Below are 21,902 nucleotides of genomic sequence, written 5' to 3'. Positions count from 1 at the left end.
GGTGTTCTGGGTCACCAATCCACGGGAAGTGTTTTGCCAAGACCACAGATGACTTATTTGTTGTTAAATCCAATGAGCACTCTTCATAGTCCTCATCCTACTCGATATGCTTGGCTTCCATGGGGTCATATTTTTCTGGTTCTCCTCCAATCTCACTATCTTCTTCTTCTCTCCTTCTCTTTTCCTTCTCCCTCAAATGCTGATTTCCTTCAGGGTTTGGTTTGATGCTTTCTTCTCTTTCCAGTCTACACTCTCCTCTTTATTTACCATGTATAAGCTGATAACCAAACTATATACCAAATCTATACTCTCAACCTAGATCTCGCTCCTAATCTCCAGATCTGTGTGCTCAAGAAGCTACTACATATCTCTATTTGAATATCCCACTGACACTTGATCAGATTTCCTGTCCAAAATAAAACACACCAATTTCCTCAACAAAGTCTGCTTTTCTCCGGTGTTGGCTAATTCACCGAGAGGCTCCACCATCCATTTGCCTAAACTACTCCAGGAACACTTCCTGGAAAAAGCAGCAACCATGAGCCACAGAAGCAAACCTAAAGTTGGAGCGTATAGAAGAAAAGAAACAGGAGGTACCAAAGACTGAGGCAAGTAAAAGACTGGCCTGTTTGAAGACCCTGAGGCATTCAGCTTAGAGTGAAGACAGGAACTCCTGGCTTGAAGAAATAGGTGCTGTTTATGAACTTTTCATCTACCTTGAGCTTTAAGTCCCCTATTCCACATTTATTTTTTATGTTGGATGATAATTTTTTTTGACAGAAACAATGGATTGAAAACAGGAGTCAACAAGACATTGAATCACAGGTGGGAGGGGACTAGTTTGATCATTTAAACTAACTGCATCATACTATCCTTAAGAAAATGAGGCCCTGACAAGTTAAAATGACCCCTGCAAGGTTACACAGCTAGTTAGTAAGAGGTGGGACTATCAATTGTATTCTTTCTTCGATAATATATATTTTCTAGTCCTGCTTTTCTTCAGTTATTTTAAAAATTACACCATTTACATCATGCATTGGGTCAAATATTTCTTTGTTGTCTTTGTTTTGTGAACAAAGGGCCTTTTATTGTCCTTAGCTTTTACTACACCTCTTAGCTCAGGCCTCAGCCTTCCTGATTATTATTCTAAACCTAAAAAGGCTCAGGCTACTCTTCTTATTCTTATGTGCCTTTCGGTCAATAAATCGTACATACAAACAATATTCCTTTCTGCACATTTGAAACTTTTCATAATAAAAAAATTTAAAAGCAAAACAATGCTCTGGAAAAATTAAACTGAAGTATGAAATCTTCCATTTCTGTTACTTTAACACAAAATGCTTAAAAAATCTTTACTAAAAAACAAAATATTAAGAGCATTCTCATTAATTAAATTCTTACTAATTTGTGATTATTAACACATCAGATCAAAATATCCAATTTTCAAATTGTGGACTATTTTTTAAAGTTCAAAAAGGTACAGTTAATACAACATTCATGTCTCATGACCCAGTTACTTATCAAATCCTAACATTTTTACTTGTTCCACATTTCTTAAAGAAATAGAATATTATCAAAACTGTTGAAGCCCCTCTATAAGCTCCCTCCACTATGGAAAGCACTACCATGTATTCGGTGTTGCTGATTCTAATGCATATTTTACACTATTACTCATATAGAGGCATCTATAAATACCAAAGTATTTTGCATGTTTTCAAACTCTGTACTACACACATTATTCTGCAATAAGCTATCTTTCATATATTATGTTGGACATTTACACAACTTGATACATGTAGCTCTAGTTTAGGGGTTGGCAAATTTCTGTTAAGGGTCAGTAAATTATTTTAGGCTTTGTGGTCATACAGTCCTCGTCCCGACTACTTATCTCTGCTGTTGCCATGCAGAAGCAGCCACAGACGACACGTAAAGGAGTGAGCATGGCTGTGAGCCAATAAACTCATTTACAGAAATCGGCAGTAAGTAATGTGCCAAACCCCATCCTAAGTCATCCATTTTCAGTGCTTTATAGAACTTGACGGTATAAATTTACCATAATTTACCACCCACCCTGTCTCCTGCTTATTAACATTTAGGTTGTTTCCACACTTTCACTTGCAAACACCGAAGTTACAATGAGTCATATATTTCCTTGTGCATATGTGTGATTATTCTCTAGGGCCCACATCTTAGTAGTTTTAACTTTGCTCTTTATTATAAAATTACTCTGCAAAGTGGCTGTATCAACTTATACTTCAACCAGCGGTATGTTAAAGTTCTCCTTTCCCCATACTTTTGCCAATACATTTCATTTATTGTTAGGATATTTAATTTTGGTCAATTTGACAAATGTGAAGTGATTATCTCATCATTTTAATTTCTTTGGCTACTAGTGACATTTAGCATCTTTTATAAGCTCATTAGCTATTCAGGTTTCTACATCTGTAAATTACCTGTTCATACCATCTTTCCAGTTTTCCATTTGGTTGTCTTTTTGTCAATGGTATATTCAAAATACTAATCTTCCTCAGTTCTGGAGATGGTGAATATCTTCTCCTACTTTGTGGCTGGTCTGTTCACTTTGTCTAGTCCTAGTTCTTTTTTCTTCTTTATACCTGTACTAATACTTACTGTTTTAATTATTAGAGCTTTATAGGTCTTAGTATCTATATCTGATAGGGCAACTGTTGCTTCTTTGGAGGAAGAAGTTACTCTTGGCGTAGTTACTCCTGGCTTTTTGCTTTTCCATAAAAACTTTAAGATCAACTATTCAAGTTCCCTCAAAAAGCCTGTTTGGATTTGATTTAAAATACACTGAATTTATGGACACATTTGGGGAGAAGTTGCACTGGGTCTTCCTATCTATAAATGTAGTCATACCTCTTTAATAATTTTCTCCATGAAGATTATTCATAGGTATGTTTTCATTGCTGTTTTAAATAACATTTTGTAACCAGTTACTTATAGGAACACTATTGATGTTTCTTTTGTACCTTTGCTGAAGCCTCCTTAATTCAAAGTTTTTTGGTTCTCTTGGATTTTTCTCTGTAGACAATTATATTGCCTTCAATTAGAGACAGTTCAGTCTTTTCTCTCCAATACACAGAACTCTCATTTCTGTTTTGTTTTCTCTTATTGAAATGTAGGTCCTCCACTACAGCGTTGAACAGAAATATGGCTGGTAGATATCCGTGTCTTGCTCTTGAAATTACTGAGAATACTTTTGAAAGTTTGATCATTACATATGATGCTTGCTATAGGGTTTTTGTCAATCCCCTTAATCAAGTTAGAGAAAATTCCCTTCTATTTCTGATTTGGTTTTGTAATGAGTATTAGATTGTATTGAAATAATTTTCTTGGCATCTGAGATGATCATAGTTTTTATTTAAAAACCGTTAATCTGTTAATTTCATATTAGTCTTTCTGGTATTGAATCACATAATCCTGGGATTATTAAAATATTAATAAATATTAAGTCTATTATTTAGAGACTTAAATAATAAATATTATTAAAATTATAAATATTAGTCTCTATTTTTTATTTACTTTATTTTATTAAATTTATTGATTGATTGATTGGCTGCACTGGGTCTTCGTTGCTGTGCGTGGGCTTCTCGTTGCGGTGGCTTCTGTTTGTTGCAGAGCACAGGCTCTAGGCGTGCAGGCTACAGTTGTGGCACACAGGCTCAGTAGTTGTGGCACACGGGCTCAGTAGTTGTGGCTCACAGGCTCTAGAGCACAGGCTCAGTAGTTGTAGCACACGGGCTTTGTTGCTCCACGGCATGTGGGATCTTCCTGGAGCAGGGCTCGAACCCGTGTCCCCTGCACTGATAGGCGGATTCTTAACCACTGCGCCACCAGGGAAGCCCCTAGTCTCTATTTTTAAAAAATAGCTACTATCAATTTAAAATATTGATTTGTGAGTTTTTACAATATATTTTCATCTCTATTCATAGGTGAAATTGATATATATACTTTTTTTCTTGTTCTGTCCTTATTGGGATTTTATTTAAAAGTTATATTAATCTCATGTAAGGACCTGGGTTGCTTTTCCTCTATTCCTTGAAGTGCTGATAATACGTACCTAAAAAAAATCTGGGCCTGATGTCATTTGAAAGGTGTCACTTTGATTACTATTTCTTTAATAGTTATATGTTTATTCAGGCTTTTAATTTCTTTGTGAATCCATTTTGGTAATTAAGTTTTTCTACAGAATTACTATTTCATCAGATTTAAAAATCAGCAGTTCAAAAATATAGTCTCTTACACATTTTACTGCCTCTGTATTTCCAATTACTCCTATTTTGTTTATTGGTACGTTTTCACTTTTTTCTTTAGGCCTGTTCTACAAGAACTTATACAAAAATTCTTTTTATAAAATTTTTCTTTTCAAAGCCTTTGGTTTTCCTGATATGTTCTATAGTTTCTTTGTTCTATTTCATTAACTTGTGCTATTATTATTACTTACTTCTCTCTTGAGGCTTATTCCGTATCTTTTTTAGCTTCCTGAATTCTCAATTTGTCACTCTTAAATTTTTCATTAATGCATTTAAAGTGGTAATTTTTACCTCTCACTTTATTTGTGACCTACACACATGACATAAAATACTTTGTCCTTCTTCAGAACTAGGCTCCAAATCCAGTCTACACTGGCAGGGTATTTTTTTAACACTATCTTTAGTCTTTCCTAAGTGGCTGCTTGGCAGCACCAAAGAATTTACTCTTATCTTGCTTGCATAACTATGGATTGACACACACAGAAGGGATTCTAAAAATAATAAAGAATGATGAGTATGCTCTAAACTTTCCAATATGTTCAATGGTATTTATGGAGCTGCCCTGTGTCAGGCCCACAGAGTACAGGAGTGTCACAATAAAGAGGGCAGCTCATGCGTCCCACCTTGCGGACCATTTCAGGTTGATTTTATGCATGTAAAACTTTAGTAATTGTGTTTACCTTTTCAGATGAGTGGAAGTACACCCATATGTTAAAACTGACATGAGTGTCAGCAAAAGTCTTCAAACAAACTGCAGTTTGTAAAACCCTAATGATTCATCAATGCCTTCATGCCATAGAACTGGAATTCAGCAGAGAAAGTCAAACATCAAAAGAGAATTCTGAAAAATAAACTAACCCAAGAGTTTGTATATATTTCAACTATAGTGGTTAGACACATTGCCTACAGCTCATATGACAATGAGATCTATAGTAAACAGAAGATTTGGTTTCTCTCCTTATGAAATATTAATGGTAGGCCAACTAAATTTCTGATACTTCCCCAGTGTCCACCCAAGGGCCAACACTGATGTGCTAGATAATGTTGTGTTAGATTACTTCAAAGCCTGAATCAAGTGTGTCAAATATTCTAATCACAGGTGTGAGAAGCCCAACCAGTTAACTTGGATGGTGTCAAGACGTAAAGTCTAACAACTGATTTACATCAAGGTTCATCAGTGGAAAACACTGCTCCGTTCTTACTGAGGACTGCTGAGTGTTTATATGATTTTTAAAGTGTAAGGCCTTCCATCTTGGACCTATAAGAAATGTCAGCGCCACCCATTTAACAGCTCTTTGCTATAACTTTGTTTCTCTGGGGGCACAGGGATCAATGATCTAGTTTCTACTTAAACTTCTGACCAACTCCAGGAACCTCACGGTACACTCCTGGAACTAGTTGGAGGGCTGGCTCGCTGACTGCAGACAAGGAAAACTCAAGCGGTGTTCCAGAGTTGTCCAAAAACCTCCCAGACCTGTTTAAAGGGAGTCCCATATGAAACAACTGATGAAACGAAAGGATATTATAGGAAAGTGGTTAGCCTGCCTGTCATTTCCTAACTAGGTTGTAGTGTGTCTCATAAAAGATGAGACCTGTCTTGGCCTTCACTACGTAAAGACTCAGCCTTGGCTATCTCTCAAATGGATAGAGAAAGTATGAAAAATTTAAGGCTGTACTGATAGCTTCTTTCTGCCAGGAACTTTTTTTTTTAAAGTGACTAAACGTTCTTATTTGAGAGCTCTTCATACAATGCAGAGTCTGGGAACAATTGTTATTTCTCTTACCTCCATGAACAAGAATGGCCTAATGACCACACTAGTGTGTGACTGTGGGGCAACCACTCTGGTAACTGATAGCTCTGTAGTATTCCCCTGGATCTTTTTCATTAGGTCACTGAGTCTCAACTGCAAAGGGAAGAGGAGTCGGTATTCTGAAGAACTGGGTAACCGTGAAGCTCATACCTAGTTACTGGTTGGACTTTCTTCTGTAAGAACTCAAAGATACAAAAATACATTCCTTTAACCATCATGCTAACACTCATGATACTTGGAATTTTGTTTTAAAATGTTGGTTCTACTTTTACATGCTACACAGTACTGAGGGAGAAATTCCTATAATAATACAGTGCCCTTCACACAGTATGATAAACTGGACAATTAGAGGTGAAATCCTCCCTTAAAATTTCTGAGTATGACTCTGGACTAAACTTAAGGAACTGGCAGTTCTCCACTAAAAATAATAATCCAGGGATTATTTTGCTACGTTAACAAGGGAACTATATTGTTGGAAATTAGTGTTTACAATCATACCCTAGGCATGAGTTTCTAGTGGAAACTTCCACCTTTAAGAAAGAAGGTATGATAAGTTAGAAACATATCTATTTTATCTGTAAAATCTGTGCCTACCTGAAGCTGCTATATGATCAGCCTGTCTCTAACTAGAAAGGTTATATCATCCTTCCTAAGGATGATATAAGGAAAACTCTCCTAAGAAAAAGTTTGACCACATTCATGTAAGCAAAACACAAGGGTTCTGAGTAATAACAAGGCCATCAAATGAGGCTATATGCTCTATTTGAGTGATGAAAGACCTAACCTTGTAATGACAAGACCACTCTCCTAAACCTGCTCACCACTGAAACGATGGGCTATACTCCAAATAATTAAATAAATGGCTTTTGATTTCACTTAAGCTAGCTCTCACTGGCAAGAAATATATCCCTGAAAAATCAAAAGTGTTTCTGTCATTTACCAAATCTACAACCAGAAGAAAGTTGAAATAAAATGAAAAAAAAAAAAAGAAAGTTGAGAAGTAACATTAGATTGGCACATACTTAGGTGGGATGGCCTTTTCAGAAATCCTGGGATGTAAAACATCATGTAAGGTGTTACAGAAATGCTAGAAGGCTTCTTTTAGTGAAGCAGTAAAACTTATCAAGTGGTGCATTACAAATATTTTCACTTGGATGCTGAGTAATAAACACTGGAAATACATAGGAAAAATACGAAGATTGCACAGGAAGGGTTCTTTTATAGGTTGAAATTTAAGATAAAGTTACTGCTTAAGAGGCAACAAATGGAAGTGAAGATGCAAAACATCACACGCCTTACATTCTTTGTTGCAATTCTCTGTGCCTTTTTTCTTTCCCATATTGTAAAGTTTTAAGCTTCTAAAACCTGCTTTTCCCTCTATCAAAACGTTACCTAATGGAATTCCAGTGCTTAACCCTGAAAGCTCATGCTGTCTGCACTGCTGGTGAAACAAAGCTCATAGTCAGTAAGGGAGACACTATTCAGGGACCAGTTCTGATAAAGTGGTGAATAGAGATCGATACAAAAAGCACTGATTTTACATTCCAATGTGGAGATGTCTCTGAAAATGTATAATCCTGCTTCTTTCTAAAATGTCCTTGGAAATGTCAACTGTCCCAAAAAAAAAAAACTTTTAAGATATCCAGGGTTTTGAAATAGTTGTCATGTCCTGAGAAATGTGACTTTTAACTGCTAAAAGCATACAACTTACTGGTTGTTGTATTTTTTAACTGTTTTGACCTGATAATATTATTTAAATTGATATCTCAAGCTTTCTGAAAGGTATATATCTTTGGGAAGCTTCTTTGTTAAGTTAGAGGAGGCTTTGGAATTTTCTTCCCTTTCTACATATGGTAAAATAAAATTTTGAATTCTTTATTCAACCAAAGAGTTTTATATGTCTGTTTCATTTAAATGAATAAATATACGTGGATTTTAAAAAAATCCAATGTGATAATCTCTCTTATTAGGTAAATTAAATCAGTTTATACAGTCATTACTGATATATTTGGACTTACCTACCCTTCTCTCTTTTTTTCCCTCCCTTCCTGCCATCTGTTGGATTTATAAAGTAGTCTATATTCCTTCCTGTCCCCTTTTTAATAACCCCTTGCCATTTGAGAGCTACAGGCTGTTTTTCCTTTGGTGGTTTCCCTTTTAATATAATAATGTCTAAAGTTATTCAGCATTCCTTTTCTCCTCCTGAGGATTACAAGGACTGTAGCATATGCTTAAATTACTCACTAAACATCTGTTTTCCCCTCCCTGATTCTTACTGTTATCTAGTTTACATACATTAAAATTTTTTAAAAAATCAGTTATTATGACTTTTTTGTTTTTAGTCAATGGTAAACTGAAATATTTTTCAATTTCTGTGCTCACAATTGCTTTCTGTATTCTACTCCTTTCTTATGGATTCACTTTCCTTCTTCCTGAAGATCATTCTTTAGTAGTTTTTCACAATGATGGTCTTAGAGTGGTATGCTTTCCTGGTCTTAGAATGAAAATTTCTTTATTTCATCTACAGTCTTGAGTGCATTTAGCTGGGTATGAAATTCTGGACTCAGTTTTTTCTCAGAAATATTTCTCCACTGTTTTCTGGTATCTATTATTGATAACTGTTAGAAATCTGTTCCTTTCCAGTATATTTGTGGTTTTTTCCTCCCCTCTTTGGTGGCTTTTAAGGTTTTTTCTCTATACCTGCAGTTACAGCATAATGTACTGAAGTATGGATTCATCTTTCTTTATCCTGCTTGGTAGTTGTAGCACACTTTTAATCTGAGAACTTGGGACTTCCTTCAGCCCTTTAGTTCCTCCAATATTCTCTCCATTTTGTTCTTTGGCAATCCTACTTAGATATATGCTAGAATTTCTCAATCTATCTTCCATGGCTCTTAACTGCTTTCAGGTTAACAAAAAAATCTGTCTCTGTGCTGTGTTCTGGGTGAACTCCTCATCATTAGCACTCTTGTCATCTATGTCCAAACTATAGTTTAATTCTATGTGCTGTGCTTTGGTTTCAATGATCATATTTTTTCATTTTTAAGAATCCCAATTAGTTGTCATATTAAACTGTCCTATTTCATTTCAACTGAAATTCAGTTTCACAATTTCTTACTCTCCATGGATGCTGTACTATCAATTATCTCTTTGATTATCCAAAACATATATATTTTAAAGTCTTGGTCAGGCTATGTATCTAAAATAAACAAACATATATCCCAATAGTTGATTTTGTTGGTGATCTTTCTTAGCACTGGATTTCAGAATTTTAATTTATCAGAGAGTTTTGAGTGGAAGGCTTTTGTTTTGGGATTGTTGCTTATTTCTTCTTCTTTATCTCTGTGTATACCTTTTCCTATCTAGTAGTTTTGCACTTTCTTTTACCAGGTCCATGGGCCCAAGTCTGGAAAGCAGTCTCTGATGACTTTTTGGAACAGCTGTTTCATGAATATACTGGGGATATCTCATATCTGGTCATAGAGCAAGCAGAGGACACAAAGTTGTGCCTTTGTTATCCCTAGACCCACAACTTCCTATGAAACCACAGCCTTTGGCAGAAGACTGGTAATATCTACCTTAGCTTCTTTTCAAAAGTGGGTTAAGTTCTACCCCAGTCTCTGGCTTCAAGCAGTGAATATGGCTCTGGCTCCTGGTCCCACATGGATCTGGTCTCACCTGTAGCCAAGCTCCTGGTTGCCACCACCTGCTTGGAACATACAGTCAGCAGGCCCAAGGCTTCATTTTCACTTATTACTTGGCAGTTCTGGTCTATGAAGATATTTATCTTGTCTCTGGAAGCCCAGCTTTGTCTTTTTGGTTTTCTCTTTTTATATTTTACCTGTCATTGCTATGTGTTTGGAGCAGAGGGAGTGAATCGAAACACAAACTCAATGTGCCACCTTGACTAGAAACTTACATAATGCCTTAGCATTGTATTTGAACAAAACTTACTTATTACTTATTAAACTGTGTAAATAAGATTAACAGGGAATTTTAAAACCTGTTATTTGTACCTAAATGGCAAACTAATTACAAAATATTTTCATAAATGCAAATGAAATCCTAACGAGGTTCAGAATATATGTACTTGAAAGTAACTAAAATGTATTTAATCCAAAATAAATCTACAAAACAGACAATGCAGAACAACTTTTCACCTTTGAAATTAAATTAGTCTTACTTCTACAAGAAGAAATAGGACTCTCAAAGTAACATTTACCAGTTTTAACCAAAAATAAAGTAAGAAACTTTTCTACTGTATTTAACTTACAAGGATATCAGCTAAATAGAGAAAACAAAAATAAAAACATTTCTTACTATGCTTAGTGAAAAAGAAAGATTTATACCTTTTCACTTGTTAAAAACTTCGCAAAATATACATGCTCTCCTCCTGTTTTCAATTCTTCCATCTTTTTCCTTGAGGCCTGAGTATCATCTAATTTATAACTCTTAAAAACAGCTAGAACTTCTTCAGAATACTGCAAAGTAAAAATATCAATTAGTTTTATTTGGCATTGTTGCCCAATCATTTGTTTAGTGCTTTTCTTTATCAAAATAATGTACAATTTATTCCCAGTTAACCGTATATGCACCCTTAAGGCACACTAAACAAGAAAAATTATGACAGCAAAATGAGGGTAAAACTATTTTTTGTGAGATATCATGGTTACTGTAAAAGTAGGAATAAACTCTCTACTTCTGGAAAAATGTGATTTCTTATGCAGTTTGTGTAAGGGGCAAACACAGAAAGGAATGCTTTGAGAGTATACAGAAATTTACCAGTAAAAGTAGCTGTTTAATCAGCAGTGAAACTCTCAAGCATTTCTTGTGTTAAACACTGTGACCAAATAAAAAAATGATGTCAAAGCCTATCCAGTTGAGGAACAATTCCAGATGATTTCTCACTTACCACTTAATCTGAATTTGGGTAGTTATGGGGGAAAAAAAGATACTGCATATAAAATAAAAACTTTAAAAAGTAACACAGAAAACACACCATGACACTTTTAAAAGCTACCTATTAACTTCAGATTTTGATTACAACAAAAAGGACAAACTGACCTTTAAGGAGCCAAGAAAAAGAAATACAGAGAATTCTTATAAAAAAGAGGTTAGTAAACTTTTCCTGTAAACAGTCAGATAGTAAATATTTTAGACTATATGGCTCAAATGGTCTCAATCACAACTACTCAAGTCAGCCATTATAGCACAAAAACAACCATGGATAACACGTAAATGATTGGTGTCGCTGTGTGACAAAATTAACTTTGTCTGCAAAAGCAGGCAGTAGGCTGGATGTGGTCCAAAGCCATAGTATGCAGAGTCCTATTCTTAAAGGATAGCTGAAATAATTTTGTGCAAAGGCAGGATGTATTCTGCAAAAGTTCATCAATTCATGTTGACAATACTCACTATGTAAAAAAAAAAAAAAAACCAAGGCTGTAATTCCTAAATTTTAAATCCTCAAGTCATTTATAAACTACTCTCAAAATCAATTGTTTATATATTAATTTACAATTTAGCTTCTATATTATGAAATAGGTACAAAAACATAAGAGGTAGAACTATATAGTGAAAAGTATGCTGGACAAGAGTCAAGTTCTGACTCTGCCATTAGCTATAAAATGTTGGGCTTTTGGTAGTCTGTAATTGGCAACTCACCTTGAGAAAAGTTTTCCATGAAATTTTCTCATAGCATTGCACAGGGTTCCTAAAGTAATCCTGAAGTGACCAAAATTTTCGGTACAGGTTGTAATCAATTGGAATGGAGCTGATAAAATAAATGTTACATTAAATAAATCATTTAAGTTCTTTTAGAAATATCTAAATGCTTTAACTTTTCTTGGGTCACAAATCCTCTGAAAAAGCTAATGAAAGCCATGGCCTCTTTCCCCAGAAAAGTACACGAAAGCCATGGCCTCTTTCCCCAGAAAAGTACACAAATTCATAAATATTTATATAAATGTCTATAAATAATTTCAGGGGGTTCATAGACCCCTATTCCCTCTTTATCTTTAGTGGTGGAACCTCTGAATTTTGGCTGGATACATTCAGAATTTAAGGCTCTCTTTCTCAACCTCTCCTGCACTAGGCATGGCCATGTGATTAAACTCTGGCCAGTCAGTGGGGAGCGGAAGTCATATGTCCTATATGGGCCATATTTTACCATTTTCCCTTTTCCCTGGCTAGAATGCAGATATGATGATGAACCATCCTGGACTATATGAAAAAGAGCAAATACCAAGGCATGGTGGAACACAAAGTTAGAAGGAACATGGGTCCCTAGACAATCTCCCTGAAGAGTGCTAATGGATCAGCCCTGAACACCTGTCTTCAGACTTTTACATGAGAAAGAAATCAATTTCTATGTTGTTTAAGCTAATGTTAATTTGACTCTAATGGTAAAAGCCCCGGCATCATATCCTAACCAACATACTAAGACCTAGTATGAAACAAACACATTAGGTACATATCAACTTAGTATTACAAAAATGGCGTTACTAATTCAATTTCTAACTCGGCTATGTTACAAATCTTCAGTGTCAATACATATTTTTTTTAAACATCTTTATTGGAGTATAACTGCTTTAAAGTGTTGTGTTAGTTTCTGCTGTATAACAAAGTGAATCAGCTATATGCATACGTACATCCCCATATCACCTCCCTCTTGTGTCTCCCTCCCACCCTCCTTATCCCACCCCTTAGGTGGTCACAAAGCACTGAACTGATCTCCCCGTGCCATGCAGCTGCTTCCCACTAGCTATCTGTTTTACATTTGGTAGTGTATATGTCAGTGTTACTCTCTCACTCCGTCCCAGCTTACCCTTCCCCCTCCCCATTGTCCTCAAGTCCATTCTCTATGTCTGTGTCTTTATTCCTGTCTTGCCCCTAGGTTCATCAGAACCATTTTTTTTAGATTCCATATATATGTGTTAGCATATGGGTCAAGACATATTTTAATTTTTAATTTTACAAGCAATCATTACACTACAGAATGCTTCAATTTTTAATTTTAAAACAGACATTTCAGAGTTTATATTAGCAAAATCCTCCATATTACTAAAAACGGCCAATAAAGTCTTTTAAGTAGTAACCATATGTCAAAAATGCATGAGGTTATCAACTGTTTTGCACCCTCAAATGTCCACAAAAATTTTCAACATCACCTCTGTAAAATTAATTTTGTCTGTAAACACTATTGTATACTATCTTACTCCATTCTTTCCAAATAAACCTTAACAAGTTGAACCTATGGATTACAGTTAGCATCTGTGCTAAGCTTCATGCCCATACAAATATTGCAAGTAAGACTGTAATTTTATATGGGGAAACAGGAAGTAGGTTTAGTGATCCACACAGCACCATGATCTCAAAATGAAATGGAAGGGAGAAGGGAAGGAGTGCGTAGGTTGCCTGTGGTTGGCTTTTCAAACGTTATGAATATATATAAGGTAGGTTACACCTGAACAACAGACTGCCTGCACAGAATTTAGAAACCAAATGATACAGCCCATTAGTGATTCTGGAGTTGTAATTTTAAGTGATATACATTAAAGTTACAAACAAAAGAAATCTATAAGCATGATCTCCTTCCTCCCTGTCTACATTCTCACCTTAGTACCTGATAAGTCATAAGGTATTATCTTTGTAAATCAAGAAATCTGGACTTCTAAACACTCACCAAGTTGTTGGAACTTCATCATCCCCCATTTCACCTTCTTCCACATCCATTCCTTCTTCTCTGTCCTCCATGTGCTAAATTAAAAAATGTACATCCTGTCATGAAGCAGTTGTCAGGCAGAGGAGAATTCTATATGACAGGGATCCGAGAACTCAAGAGCAGTATGACAATAATATAAGATAGTCATGAAGACATGGTGCAGGGACCTCCCTGGTGGTCCAGTGGGTAAGACTCTGCGCTCCTAATGCAGAGGGCCCGGGTTCGATCCCTGGTCAGGAAACTAGATCCTACATCCATGCCACAACCAAGAGTCTGCATGCTGCAACTAAGATCCCGCGTGCTGCAACTAAGAACAGTTGCAGCCAAAATAAATAAATAAATATTAAATAAACAAATATTAAATATTTATATAGATAATAATAATAATAAAAGAATATAAATACCTATTCATTAAAAATAACAACAAAAAACACAGTGCAAAGTTTTAAACCAGTACTTTTCCAAACACAGTCAGTACATTCTCTCTGGGAATAGAGAATCTATGGCAAAATATGATTTGGAAACATAGTATACAACTGGAAACACAGTATACAATGACTTGTTGGAAAAGTGAGAAGATCATTAGTACACTAAGGATTCCAAGAACCACAGTAAATAACTCAAAGTGATTTAAGTAGTTTTTGTCCCCAACTTTAATTTGACCTTGAAAATCTTCCCCCACCTGTACACATAACACTTATTATCTGGGAACACTTTAGGATATGCTGGGTGTACAGCTCCATATTGAAAAAAAAATTTTTAATAATTAATTTTTATTGGAGTATAGTTGCTTTACGATGTTGTGTTAGTTTCTACTGTAAAGCAAAATGAATCAGCTATACGTATACATATATCCCCTCGTTTTTGGATTTCCTCCCCTTTTAGGTTACCACAGAGCATTGAGTAGAGTTCGCTGTGCTATACAGTAGGTTCTCATTAGTTATCTCTTTTATACATAGTATCAATAGTGTATATATGTCAATCCCAATCTTCCAATTCATGCCACCCCCCCCAACTTTAAAATAACAAGTTTACATAGAATAGTCCAAGAAATACCTAAAAGATACATAAAAGGGAAAGGCAGATTTTGAAAAATCTTAAAGTCAATATCATTTCCAAATTGACAATGATTACAATTTAAGGGATAAATTAAGTAAAGTACTCTGATTAATTTACAGTGAAATATTAGTTACATCTAACTAATAATTTTTTCAACTTTATAACTTGTTCCTAAATGAAGAGCAAGTGCTGAATGTCCAAAAATTTCCCAGCTCTGGACTGTCTTCTGGACACATCAAAAATAATCTTTAGGGGGTGTCCCTGGTGGCACAGTGATTAAGAATCTGCCTGCCAGTGCAGGGGGACACAGGTTCGAGCCTTGGCCTGGGAAGATCCCACATGCTGTGGAGAAACTTAAGCCCATGCACCACAACTACTGAGCCTGCGCTCTAGAGCCCGCGAGCCACAACTACTGAGCCCACGTGCCACAACTACTGAAGCCTGTGTGCCTAGAGCCCATGCTCTGCAACAAGAGAAGCCACCGCAATGAGAAGCCCGCGCACCGCAACGAAGAGTGGCCCTGGCTCGCAGCAACTAGAGAAAGCCTGTGCACAGCAATGAAGACCCAACGCACTGATAAATAAATAAATAAATAGATAGATAGATAGATAGATAGATAAATAAATAATCTTTAAAAATAAAGTTGATCTTGCTGATGTCCTTTTGAAAAAAACAGTGGGCAAATGATGGATTATTTAACAAATCGTTCTGAGATAACTGGCTCACCATTTAGAAAAAATTAAATTATAACTCAACTTACTCCAAACTCCAACCTTCCTGCTGGGTAAAAGATTTAAAAGAAAAAATAAAATCATAAAAGGACCAGAAGAAAACAAAGAATTATATACTCCTGTGGAGTGGAAGCCTTCAGTATGACACAAGGCTAGAAACACTAAAACAAAAGACCAACAAATGTTAATATTACTATATCCAAATTTAATAGTTCCATACAGAAAACTATAAAGTTACAAGAAAAACCATAAACTGAGGGAAAAAATGTATCAACACACAGTAGGAATGAATTAATAATATTCTATATAATGAGTTTCTACACATCGGTAGAAAAAGACGTTTCAGCAGTAAAATGGGCAAATGTCATGAATAGGCAATTCTCTTCCTCATTGTTTCTAATCAGTACAGAAGAAAAATAAATTCCAATAAACATACAGTGGGTTCCTTGACTTCATTAATAACCAAAGAAATGTAAGTTAAAACAAAGACGACTTACCTTTCAAGTATGTATCAATTAAGCAAAAATTTTTAAAAACTGGTAATTCCCCATGTTGGCGTGAGGCTGTGCGGAAATGGGAAGGCATTCTCTATGTGCCACTTGGGGTGGTATAAATGGGTACAACTTTTTTGAGAAGTACCTGGGCAACAGTTATCAAAATTTGATATATGCATTTATTTTGACACAGAAATTTCACTTATTGAAATTTATCCTAAGGAGACACCTGCATAATTTAGCAATGATATACAAAATACTATTTACTATAATGTTGTTAACAAGTTTTCACTATTAGAGATTATCTAAATGCTCAGTGACAGGAGACTGATATATCCAAAGACTTATTACGAGACATTAAAACACAGAGACAAATCTAAATGTACTGATGAAGAAATGCAACCATTTCATACTGTTAAAAGAAGAAAGTGAATTTCAGAACAGTATGTATCGTATGACCTCAATTTTGGAATAAAACTACATACACACAAAAAGTCCTGTAAGGACAAAAAAAGAATGTTAAGAGTGGTTATCTTTGGGGCCTTGGATTATGGGGTAGCTGTACTTTTTATTTTAAATATTTCTACTTTGTTTGCATTTTTTTTCTACACAGAATACATATTATTTCTATAAACTGAAAATAAAGGTTTTTAAAATTTTTGATTTATAAGACCCATTCATCTGAGTTATCTCAATAACAAACTTAAAATATGTTATGTTACATTTCATATCAGCCTCACCTTTTGACCCAATGTGCTTTCCTGCTCATTGGTATTGAAAACAGTGACATTTTCCAGATTAAACTGACTCTGCAAGTTAAGACCTATTAAAAAAAAAAAATTTTCAAAGCAAATCCATTAAACACCTAAACTTGTTTAAGAATATAACTTTGTTGTCATATAACCAAAATACATAAAATGATAAATCCATAATTAAGCAAAAGATCAAGTCAGAATAACATCACACTTGATTTTCAAATTCTTTCTAAAATTCATTTCTTTAAGGTGCCTTTAGAGTATGCCGAATTCTGTATACACTATAACAGATATATTGATCCTTGTTATTTATGAATATTCTAGAACAATTTTACAGAATGCAATATGTAGTAATTTATAATTTTGCTGAAGCACAAATAGAAATTGTATTATTCAAAAAGTGTGACTGTATAACAATATTTATAGGAAATATAGTGAGAGCCAGGTTTCTTGCTGTCAGGGAAAGAAGTTATAAATAAGCAGATCTATTGGTGCTAGATTAGACTCACAAGTTATCAGTCACTATGATAGCATTGTTTTTGTTGTTGGTCATTTAAAAAAAAGTAGACAGATACAGAAATACAGATGCTTACATATACATGTTAGTATACATATGTTTCTTTCCAAGCTCTGTCCACTGAGAGGGCTTAGAAGCAGTGATACCCTAGTAACAATTAGCATTATCTAGGTCCCAGATCTTGTCTTCTAAATACCATTTTTAAGTAAAACTAATCAGGCTCTTTGGAGAAGTGGCTGATTCTAGGGGTTGGGCAGGGAAAATACAAGATGTGCCTGGACTATCTTCGCCTACATGAAAGAACTCCCAATGCGGAAAACTATAAAAACTTGAGCAACAAAGTAAATAATGATATTATGAGATTATAACCCATATAAAATAAATATCCATGAGTTCATACTGAAATAGATGACTGAAATACAAGTAAACAAAGGAGAAGAGACAACTCTTCTTTTTTTTTTTTTTGGCTGCACTGTGAAGCTTGTAGGATCTTAGTTCCCCGACCAGGGATCAAACCCAGGCTCCCTGCATTGGAAACGCGGAGTCTTAACCACTGGACCACCCGGGAATTCCCAAGACAACGTGTCTTTAGAGAAGAATCCCAATTCATAAACGTAGAAGGAATGAAAGAAATAGAAAATCACCACCAGGACAACCTAATAATAATCACTGCAGGCAAGATCCACTGATGAACAGTACTAAACTCAGCCAGCAAAGGTCTAAGGAGAAAAAGTATCTGCATAGCCTCAAAGTATCTCCCTCCAAATATTTATTAATTACAAAGGGGAAAATAGTAACTTTGGAGTAGAGAAATATGGTCATCAAGGATAATATCTTAAATAAGTGATGAAAAAGAACACCCCCAGTAAAAAGACACATCAATACCATGTTGAAACGATGCACTGAGAAGGTCCCATCACCTCTGTGGTCTTCTTCCCCAAATCCATAACCTCAATCTAATTATGAAAAACATCACACAAACATGAATTGAAGGGCATTCTACAAATTATCTGACCAGTGCTCTTCAAAACTGTCAAGGTCATGAAAAAATAGCAAAGGCTGAGGAACTGTCACTGACTGGGTAGATTAAAGTGACATCACAACTAAGTTAATACAGGATCCCAGATTGGATCCTTAAAAAAGAAAGCAGTGATAAAACTGGTAAAATCCAAATAAAGTCTGTAGCTAACAGTGCTGCACCAATGTTGATTTATTAGTTTTGATAACTGTACCATGGTATGTAAGAGGTTAACATTAGGTGAAGCTATTCGGGTACTCTATACTATCTTTGCAACTCTTCACGTAAAGTTATCTTAAAACAAGAAGTTTTTTTTAAAAGCTAGTATGCTGACCATTTAGCACTGACTACTTAAAATATCTTTGTCCATTTTCTGTTTATTACTCAACAAAGCACATGCCATAATTCTTAGGTTAAAAATCTCAGTCATACTTTACTAAATTTAATGGGTAAATTACATGTTAAGACAGCTTTCTGAAGGTCTTGGGATATACTCTAGTGAATCTTACGCATTTACAAAGGTAAAAAAAGAAGAAAAAATACTGCAAGAAGATATCCCCAAATGCCAACCTAGCTTATGTTAGGGTGACAGGATTATGAATTTTTTTTCCCTTCATTTTCCAAATTTTCTGAAACAAGGTTGGGTAATTTTATAATTTAAAAATTAAATTTAAAAATATAATTTATTAAAAGATATATATATAGTTTAAAGCTACCTTTAGCAACATATTGTTAGTCTTTCAACTAGTTAATAAGAAAAAAGTGATTTCTCTATGTCTTGTCAATTTAGGAATGTAGCGTATTGAAAAAGAGGTTAAAATGTTTTTTTAAAAATGAGAGTGGAGGCTGGAGATAAACAGGAAGGACTAAAGAATGGCTGAGAATTGAAACCTTGTTCTTATGTTTTCTGTAAATTCCAGAAAAAGAAATCACAAATCAGTACTTACGAAGGAGCACTTCATTTCACAAAGAGATAGAGTTTCATTCATCAAATATTTAAATAGCGACTAGATATCTACTATTAGAAGTTACTAGGCACAGAAAATACAGAGGTGAACAACACAAACACACTGAAAATGCCAGGTGGTACTAAATTCTAAGAGATTTGAAATCAGGTGGTGATAATGGGTAACTGTGGTGGCAGGTTTAGATTAGATGCTCAAAGACAGACTCCCTAAGGAAGTAAAATTTAAACTGAGATTCAGTGACAGCGAAAGTCAGTAATGTGACAATAACGAACAAAAGGATTACAGACAGCAGAAAGAGTGCCAAGGTCCTAAGGTTCAATTGATCTTGATATTTTGAAGGTAAAAAGAAGGCAAGATGCCAATTCAGTGGGAAAAGAATAGCTTTTTCAACAAATGGTGCTGGGACAACTGGGTATCCACATATAAAAAGAATGAAATTGGAACCCCACCTCACACCACATACAAAAATTAACTCAAAATGGATCATATACCTAAATGTAAGAGCTAAAACTATTAGAAGAAAATGTAGATGTAAATCTTTGTGACTTTGGGTTTGGCCAGGGGTCCCCAACCCCCAGGCCATGGACCAGTAGCTGTCCACAGCCTGTTAGGAACCGGGTCGCACAGCAGGAGGTGAGCAGCAGGCGGCAATCGAAGCTTCATCTGCCGCTCCCCATCGCTAGAATTATTGCCTGAACCATCCCCCCCACCAACCCCAGTACGTGGAAAAATTGTCTTTCACGAAACCAGTCCCTGGTGCCAAAAAGGTCAGGGACTGCTGGGTTAGGCAACCGTTTCTTAAATATGACACCAAGAGCACCAGCAACAAAAGAAAAAATAGATATATTAAACTTCATCAAAATCTGAAGCTTTTTTGCTGCAAACAACACTATCAAGAAAGTGAGGAGGGGCGGAGAGAAGATGGTGGAAGAGTAAGACGCGGAGATCACCTTCCTCCCCACAAATACATCAGAAATATAGCTACACGTGGAACTGCTCCTAAAGAACACCCACTGAATGCTGGCAGAAGACCTCAGACCTCCCAAAAGGCAAGAAACACCCCACGTACCTGGGTAGGGCAAAAGAAAAAAGAATAAACAAAGACAAAAGAATAGGGACGGGACCTGCACCAGTGGGAGGGAGCTGTGAAGGAGGAAAGGTTTCCACACACTAGAAGCCCCTTCGCGGGCGGAGACTGCGGGTGGCGGATGGGGGGAGCTTCGAAGCCGCGGAGGAGAGCGCAGTAACAGGGTGTGGAGGGCAAAGTGGAGAGATTCCCAAAGAGGACCGGTGCCAACCGGCACTCAACAGCCCGAGGGGCTTGTCTGCTCACCCGCCGGGAAGGGCGGGGGCTGGGAGCTGAGGCTCAGGCTTCAGTCGGAAGCCGGAAGCCGGGAGAGGACTGAGGTTGGCGGCGTGAACACAGCCTGAAGGGGTTAGTGCACCACGGCTGGCCGGGAGGGAGTCTGGGAGAAGTCTGGAGCTGCCGAAGAGGCAAGAGACCTTTCTTCCCTCTTTGCTTCCTGGGGCGCAAGGAGAGGGGATTAAGCACGCCGCTTAAAGGAGCTCCAGAGACGGGCGCGGAGCTGCCAAAGAGACAAGAGACTTTTTCTTGCCTCTTTGTTTCCTGGTGCGAGAGGAGAGGGGATTAAGCGCGCCCCATAAAGGAGTTCCAGAAACGGGCGCGAGCCGCGGCTGTCGGCGAGGACACCAGAGACGGGCGTGGGACGCTAGGGCTGCTGCTGCCACCACCAAGAGGCCTGTGTGAGAGCACAGGTCACTCTCCACACCTCCCCTCCCAGGAGCCTGTGCAGCCCGCCACTGCCGGGGTCCTGGGATCCAGGGACAGCTTCCCTGGGAGAACGCGCGGTGCGCCTCGGGCTGGTGCAGCATCACGCCGGCCTCTGCCACCGCGGGCTCACCCCGCATCCGTGCACCTCCCTCCCCCCCCGGCCTGAGTGAGCCAGAGCCCCCGAGTCAGCTGCTCCTTTATCCCCGTCCTGTCTGAGCGAAGAGCAGACGCCCTCGGACGACCTACGCGCAGAGGCGGGGCCAAGCCCAAAGTTGAACACCAGGAGCTGTGCAAACCAAGAGGAGGGGGGAGGTCTCTCCCAGCAGCCTCAGAAGCAGCGGATTAAAGCTCCACAATCAGCTTGAAGTGCGCTGCATCTGTGGAATACCTGAATAGACAGCGAATCATCCCAAGTTGAGGAGGTGGCCTTGGGGAGCAAGATATATTATTATTTTCCCCTTTTTCTCTTTTTGTGAGTGTGTATGTGTGTGCTGCTATGTGAGATTTTGTCTGTATAGCTTTGCTTTCACCATTTTTCCTAGGGTTCTGACTGTCCTGTTTTTTTAATATAAAATTTTTCTTCTTAATAATTATTTATTTTAGGGGGCTTCCCTGGTGGCGCAGTGGTTGCGCGTCCGCCTGCCGATGCGGGGGAACCGGGTTCGCGCCCCGGTCTGGGAGGATCCCGCGTGCCGCGGAGCGGCTGGGCCCGTGAGCCATGGCCGCTGGGCCTGCGCGTCCGGAGCCTGTGCTCCGC

The 21,902-nt window shown here is 37.1% G+C and overlaps 1 protein-coding gene and 1 non-coding gene across 2 annotated transcripts in view; one reads left to right on the top strand and one right to left on the bottom strand.

The window, feature by feature from the left end:
• THOC1 (THO complex subunit 1) overlaps positions 1-21,902 on the bottom strand; it is a 50,722-nt gene that overhangs the window by 11,034 nt on the left and 17,786 nt on the right. The window contains exons 8-11 of the mRNA XM_024121121.3: positions 16,836-16,918; positions 13,773-13,846; positions 11,753-11,861; positions 10,438-10,569 (exon numbers count right to left, since the gene is read on the bottom strand). Coding sequence (XP_023976889.1) covers positions 10,438-10,569; positions 11,753-11,861; positions 13,773-13,846; positions 16,836-16,918 — 398 coding nt within the window. The remainder of the gene's footprint in view (positions 1-10,437; positions 10,570-11,752; positions 11,862-13,772; positions 13,847-16,835; positions 16,919-21,902) is intronic.
• On the top strand, positions 13,980-14,052 carry TRNAR-CCU (transfer RNA arginine (anticodon CCU)). Its single transcript has one exon. It is a non-coding gene; the product is annotated as a tRNA-Arg (tRNA).

Source organism: Physeter macrocephalus, chromosome 19 (assembly GCF_002837175.3).
Source record: "Physeter macrocephalus isolate SW-GA chromosome 19, ASM283717v5, whole genome shotgun sequence".
NCBI classification, from domain to species: domain Eukaryota; kingdom Metazoa; phylum Chordata; class Mammalia; order Artiodactyla; family Physeteridae; genus Physeter; species Physeter macrocephalus.
The sequence above is the reverse complement of the archived record's forward strand: the minus strand, read 5'-3'. Positions and strand labels throughout refer to the sequence as shown.